This window comes from Nelumbo nucifera, chromosome 4 (genome assembly GCF_055504915.1).
Source record: "Nelumbo nucifera cultivar China Antique chromosome 4, China Antique-T2T, whole genome shotgun sequence".
In the NCBI taxonomy this organism is placed as follows: domain Eukaryota; kingdom Viridiplantae; phylum Streptophyta; class Magnoliopsida; order Proteales; family Nelumbonaceae; genus Nelumbo; species Nelumbo nucifera.
Genome location: NC_142652.1, coordinates 91,262,174 through 91,269,566, shown reverse-complemented (window position 1 = coordinate 91,269,566; position 7,393 = coordinate 91,262,174). Strand labels below are relative to the sequence as shown.

General features: G+C 41.3%; 1 protein-coding gene across 1 annotated transcript; it reads right to left on the bottom strand.

The window, feature by feature from the left end:
• Nucleotides 1-264: 264 nt before the first annotated feature.
• On the bottom strand, nucleotides 265-618 carry LOC148800847 (uncharacterized). Its single transcript, XM_088903852.1, has one exon. It carries the CDS (start codon nucleotides 616-618, stop codon nucleotides 265-267), a length of 354 nt encoding a protein of 117 aa, XP_088759978.1.
• Nucleotides 619-7,393: the final 6,775 nt, after the last annotated feature.

Here is a 7,393-nt window from a genome sequence, read left to right as displayed (position 1 = left end):
CATCTCCGCTGCCGACTAAGCAAATACGTCAGTGTGATCCCTTAGTAGTTGCACAAGCTCTTCCTGGAGGCGGTCATCTAGGAGAGAGCCGACCTAGACCGTCCTCTTGGGGTCTTCTTCGTTGAGCAGCACCTTGAAGAGGTCTTTGACAAGTTGACCGCATTCTGTTCTCACCTCATCCCGCAGATCATGGGCTTCAGCCATCAACGATTCTGCAATTGGGCGTGGTCCTAGGTAGGAGAGCAAGTAGCACTGTCGTGCAGTTCATTGGTCTCCACACGCTATGCCTACGCCGTATTTGGTGGGAAAGTTCATGGTGAGGTGGAATGTGGAGACCATGGCCTGCAAAGCATTAAGGTTTAGCTTGCCGAGGATGGCATTGTAGGACGACAGGCAACGAACCACAATGAAGTCCACCATGATCGTCGCAGTGATGTCGTCATCTCCGATCAAGAGGGGAAGAGTTATCCTTCTAGTGAGCAAGAGGGACTCCCTAGAGAAGCCCATTAGGGGACTATTGACACGAGTTAGGCACTCTTTGTCTATGCTGAGTTTCTCGAATGCTTCCTCGTAGAGCACATCAGCGGAGTTACCCATATCTACCATAATCCGCCGCATCTCAAAATTGGCAACGTCGGCTATGATTACCAAGGTGTCGTCGTGCGGGGTTTGAACTCCCCAGAGGTCATCGTCGGTGAAGGTGATAGACTAGCCACGCTTATTCTTGTGCCCCTGGTTATCGATTTTGCATAGCCGTGCATACTTCTTTTGCCTCGAGTTACTCTCTCCTCGTACGACAATTCCTCCTGATATGACGTGGATCACACCAGTAGGAGGGTCTCGGGGCGGTGGCCTAGCATTCTCCATGCGTTGTTCTTCGTATGTTGAATTTTCTCTTTTGTTAACCAACCTGCCGAGGTACTCATGCCAGATCAGGTCTTCAATGTGGTTACGTAGGTCGAAGTAGTTCTCCGTGTCGTGGTCATGGTCTTTATGGAACTCCCAATACTTTTCACGGTTCCTCTTGTTGCCTTGTGTTTTCATCTTCTTGGGCCAACGAATGTTATTGTGGTTACGAATTTGCATTAGGACTTCAGACCACAGTGCATTGAGCGGTGTTCATGGTCTATGATTGGCTTTCTGTGTGTATCCCACTGATGGTGCCAATCTGATGCTGCTCAATCCGAAGTGGTGCGCGAACTGAAGAGAGCAACCTGATAGTCCTTTCCAACAAGGAGGAGCCAAGGTGGAAGGACATAGCCGCGCTTCAAGACCTGTGATCGAGAAAGATGTCAAAGGCCCAAGGAGTTATCCCCGGGTAGGTACTCCGATGCTCAAGTCAGTAGGAGGTAGCGAAAGGTTCAGCCGAGCAAGGAGAGTGCTAGGCTGAGCAAAGAGAAAGTACGGGTGTCAGAAGTTGGAATCCTTTACCTTGAGCATAGAATACCTTTTTATAGTCGACGCTCCGTTTCCTAGTTGGATGGGGCTTCCGGGGTTGTCGGGATGAAGTCAACCGCCGAGATATTCAGGATAGAGTCCTAATCCTCAGTGGAGTTGTCTTCCCTATTCCTCTTTATCCATAATTACGCTTATCCACGTGACGTATAACTGACGTGACTGAAAGGATAAGATGGGGCTACAATAATAGCGTTGCCCGATTTAAGTCGTGAAGTCAATGTATAACAGGGAACTGACCGGGCTGATGAGGCGATGATTGAACGGCCACATGTCTATTTGGACCAACTCAGCTATGGACCGATCAGGATGATAATAATATCTCACCATTTTCTGTACAACAAGTTGAGGGTAAGCACCAACAGTTGTTTCTCTACTAAGCATTACTCGGTCTATGCCATCAAGTCATCAACAACCGCATTGGCAACATCGGTGGCTTCAGCTCTAGTTGATCATAGATTCCAACATATGAGTTGCATTCACAACAGGATCACCCTGGATGTTGCACTTTTAGATCACCACTTTTTGTGCTAGAAATATCTTCTCATCAATTGGAATTTCCATTCCCAGATCCACATGTGCCACCATAAATAAATTCATCAGAGTTTGCAAGTATGTCATCAAAATTAGCTACCCCTTCTCGATTTTCAACCTAACAAATTCACAATTCGAAAAGAAATGTCAGGATTCTGAACCAGGTTTTCACTAATCTATCATAACTACAATTCATGAATGGCTCCTCTTTCGTACACCCCTCTTGTCTCCGTGGTATGAGTACGCTGGCTCACCGTTTCCCTTCACAACTGGTCGAGCAAAAAACCGACAACTCCCAAAAGGCTTTCCTTAGTCGGGAAAAAATTGATAAAGAGGCCTATTTAGACACAGAGTTCACAGATAAATCGTGAACAGGCGCAGGAACACAGAACGCAGCAGTTTTTTTTTTTTCATTTGCACAGTAAAACTGTTAACAGAGGTTTGCAGAGAAGCTTAGATTTTTGTTAGCATTCCGTCACCCATCTAGTTCTATGGCAGTTCCAAGATAAGAGAAAGAGAAGCTTAATTATTGATGAGGGCGGATTTGGCCCTCCAATGAAATTGTGACACCTGGCACCTCATGCAAACCAAGTGTAGCCTCTTGACAACTGAGCAGCTCGGGCAGCTCGGTATAGCTTGCCACAGGCAGCTCAGTAGAGCCTGCCATAGCTCCCCCCCAGGCAGCCCGCCACTTGTAGGGTAGCTCGGCACAGAAGAGCAGTTCGGCATATCGCAGGAAGATCTCTTGCCTGACAATCGTACCTGACAGGTCCGGAGACTTAAGCCCACGTCTCTCGCCAAGCGGCGCCGTGCCTGCCAGCCTTGAGAGCTATCCCTTGCCTGGCAGAGCCGTACTCTGCAACAACCGCCTGCACCCGCCACCTCAGCTTTGGCAGTAATACGGAAGAAAGACAGAGGTGGTTATGCCTGACTTGATAGAGGCGATTAGGCCTGATTTGACTGGACACCGCTATATAAGGACTTCGACCCCCAAAGACAAGGGGAGGGAAAAGAAAATGGAGGTAATCTCTACTCCCTAGTTCTCTCATTTCTCTAATATCATCTTCAAGCTCTCTACAATCAGAGTGCTAAGATAAGCATCGGAGAGTCCCCGCCGAGTAAAGACCCCCGAGTCCTCTGATTCAGTGCTCGCAAGTTCCTCAGCTCCCGCCGCCTACAAAGAGGAGGAAAAGATGGAGTTCTCGCAGGTCTCTCAGCTCCCGCCGCCTACAAAGGGGAGGAGATCACCTCATGTAGAGGGCAGTCGGGTTGCGTTACACTAGGGTGCTCCACCGTCCTCTGAGTCATAGGTCGTCTAGGAGCAGGTCAAATGACGAGTTCACCATGGTAGCTCACCATTTGAGAGCTTGGTATAGCTCTCCCCCAGGCAGTTCGCCACTAGGGAGCTCCACCATCCTCTCCTCGGAGCTGGTCAAATGACGAGGCACTTAGCAAAGAAATAAAAAAAGTCGGTACATGACCAGATTACATGTCAAGTTCAATCAACAGTAAACTGCATGTGATTGATCTGTTCTCCAAATTTCCATTTGTAGATCTTGATAAGCAGGAATTTATGAAGTGCCACCTAGATTACATGGTTCTTGCATGCCATCTTTATAAGGCTTTGTATAATCTCAAAAACACTTGATGAATGATAAGAGGAACTTAATTCCAAACTAGTGTGTGACTCTTTTACATTCAACTCCACATGTTTACATGCAGAAGCCATTTTGTCAGTAACGAGATAAGTGAGATGTCTTAATAATACATAAATAAATAAAGGGGAAATGCAACTCCATTCTCTTTGAGTAGAAGGAGCCAAGGAACCACAGTTCAATAGCTTATCCAGTTATATCTCTAGCTAGACTATTTTCCAGTGTACTAGCTGATCTTGGTACAGATTTTTTCATCAAGCAGCTCTGCCTGGATGCCAAAGATTTAGCTTTTCTATAAGCAATGTTTTAAAACATGGAGGTATGATGCAGGGCATTCTACTACCTAGAGGTGTGAAGCATAGTTTAGAACGTAAGAAGCGTAAGCCTCCTGAACACAAGGAGGCCTAAGTCTCCTTAAGAGGAAGGGGGTGAATAGGAAGGAGGGGGAGGAGGAAGAAGTGGAAGGAGGATCTCATTGAACGAAGAATTACATAACATACATGAACATCAAACTTTGGAGAGACTTTGACACTCCCATCACCTAAGCCCATCTAATTTGATACAATCACTCGGTGTCCACTAAAGTCGCTCTTCAAGACAAGAAGATTTACGGATTGGAAATTTGCAGTCGGAAAGTTGAAGATAAACCAAGTTCTTTACTCGATCTCAAGGTAATCGCATTTAGGGGTGTATGATCGGTCAGTTCGGTTCAAATTGAGGACTTAACTGATTATTCGGTTTTACCATTCCCAATAACCGAACCAACCCTAACAAAATTCAGTTCCGTTTGGGTCAGTTGGACCTTGGTGCCACATAAATGATAAGCATTTATCAAGTGTTATTATTAAAACATAAAATGGCCCCAAAACCCAATGGTTTTAATTAATTAACTATTATTAATTAAAAGTTAGAATGACCCCAAAGCCCAATAGTTTTAATTAATTAGCTATTATTAATTAAAAACTACAATAGGCCCAAATCCCTATGCCAATGAGCTATTATTATTAATTGATTAATGAACAATTAATAATTAATAAACAATTCATAATGAGCCTAGGTTTTAATTAATAGGCATAAAGCCTAATGGGGAATTGGCAAATTGTTCATTGGGAAATATAATAATTAATTGGCATAAAGTATTAAATAAAAGATTAATGTTTATTATACTTAACTAAATTACAACATTAATTCGGTTTTCAGTTTTTGGTTCTGTTAGATTGAAAATTTCAATCAAACCAAACCAGAACCGAAAATCAATTTAAAAAAAAATAAAAATGAAAACCGAACCAAAACCAAAAACTGATTTTTTTAAAAAAATAAAACCGAACCAGAACTAAAAACCAATTTCAATCAGCTAAAATATTAGTTTATTCAGTTCAGTTCGTTTCAGTTTTCATTTTATCAACCGAATTTGAACACCTCTAATTGCTTTTGATCGGACAACATAGAAATCACTCCTCAGAGGAAAGGCCAAAACAAAATCAATGAAATAAATATACCTTCATAACCCCAAACTCAACCAAAACTAGGTTATACTTTCTAATCAACACAGGTCCTTTTTGGCAATCAGAAAACCTGCAAGTTTGAATGAATTTCTTTAGCCTGACAAACAAATCTAGAAAAAATCAGGGAGAAATAAAACACACAGCTAAGCCACTTATCCTCTGAAGTCAAATTGGATTATTCTTAGTTGAGGATGGGGATTTGAATGTGACTCTTATGGGTTTTGATAGATCCAATATGTGTTTGGCGTTTATTCATTAAACTTTTGTATTTGATTTGTTTGCAAAACCGAGAAAAGCAATAACTAATCTATTTATTGACACTTAAGGAGCCACTATGCGCCATTAGGCACCACATCAGCAAAACAGTGAATAAATGTCTATTCGTTGGGGGAAGCGTTAAAATAAAGTTTCCCCTAGTTGTAGGCACACACTTAAATCAAGGCTTGCTTCTACAAGTCTCTATGCGTATAGATCCACATAATGGGGGAAATGCTGAAGTGGCGCCTATGTCACAGAGTTTATACAGTAAACCCTTATGCGTTTTGGTGGGGCTTCTTTAATCCGATTAAATTTATTCATTTTCAATGTTTAATGACAAATTGACAGTGCAACATGTGCTTCTTCCTCCACCATCTTCCTCATTCTAGCGGCAAAGAATAGGGCTCTCGAAACTGCAATGCAGCTCACCCACTCACCTCTCTCTCTCTCTCTCTCTCTCCCCTCCTCCTCCTCCACCTCCTCCTCCTCCTTCTTCACTATTAAAGGGCAGTTTGGTCATGAAAATTGCAAACAACTTTGTCAATGATCACTAATTGTGTCGTGCTTTAACAATGGTACAAAAACTCATTAACATGGGGTTCTTTGCATGTTTTGAAAAGTTATGGTGAGTTTAAGAAAAATGCTAAAGTCATATTGAGTTTTAGACAGTTTCCCTTCCTTTTAATCCTTATGTCATCATATTAAATATTAGATAGCCTATAATTTGTACAACTAAAATGTAACAATGTTAATTTGTTAGGGAGCAAATTATAAATTTTCCTTTCATCATCATTTATATAATTTTATTTAGTTTCTCACATGAATTAAGACATGCCTAATGTGAAGATTCTTAGGCCCTGTTTGGTTCATTGGAATAGGGGTCTGAAATTGGAAACGGAATGGGTTATTCTGATTCCAAATGTTTGGTTGGGTAGAATCAGAATCCCATTCCCATTCCTGCTGGAATAATGGCATTCCCCCGTTTGAGGGAATGGCCATTCCCTGCTCCTCCTTCCCTTGGGAGTGAAATCCTGTTCCTGCTGATTTCAATTTGCATTCTCATTCCTGTCTTAACAAAACAAACTATGGGAATGGACAATTCTGATTACAATTCCTAAGGATTTCGATTTTGATTTCGACTACAACCAAATAGATCCTTAATTCAACACTTACTAAAAAAATTATTATAATTTTCTGAAAAAAAAAATCTTATAGTCTTGTCTTCGACAAGAAATGTTAATGTCTAGTTGCGTTGTCTTTGATAAGAAATGAATCTGACTAATTAAATTATTTTTTGGCAGTATACAGTAATACTCTCAGTGTTGTTAATTGATGCCAGCTGTGAATTAATGCCAATTCATGGACGAGGGTAGGTGCCAGCTCTGAATTGATGCCAATTCCACGACGAGAACGAGTGCATAGAGTGTGGGTATCCGTCGAACAAATCTATACTTTTCCTTAATCTGCATTGAACAAATCTATACTTTTCCGAAAATCTTGTCCTTTACAAGAAAGGAATGTGACTAATTAATTATTTTTGGCAGCATACAAATATGACAGATCTAATGACCTTTTACCACAAGCGCAAATGAGAGTGGGGTAGTGAAGAATAGACTCACCCCCCATCATTCACATTGCGCCTCTATTACGTGTGTAGGTAAAGCTGATACTTTTTTTAGAGATTCCGGCATCAAAGATTACCTAACCTCTTCACTACCACATCCGTACCACTTCTGCAATTTAATTTATGGGAAAATTCTCAATTAGTATTCTGTACTTTGAGTCTAGTATAATTTCTGTATTCGAATTTTAAAATGCGATAATTCAGTATTCGAACTTCTAAAATAATGTCAATCTAATATTTATTGTTAACTACCTGTTAACCAACTATTAAGTGATATTTGAAAAAGACACAAATACCCTTTGAGTATTAACTAATTTTCTTTATAAATCATCTAAACGTTGAAAAAATTAAGTCATAAATCC

Coding starts and splice junctions, on each gene's coding strand:
- LOC148800847 (XM_088903852.1), bottom strand. CDS start 618: ATGCGGCGGATTATGGTAGATATGGGTAACTCCGCTGATGTGCTCTAC.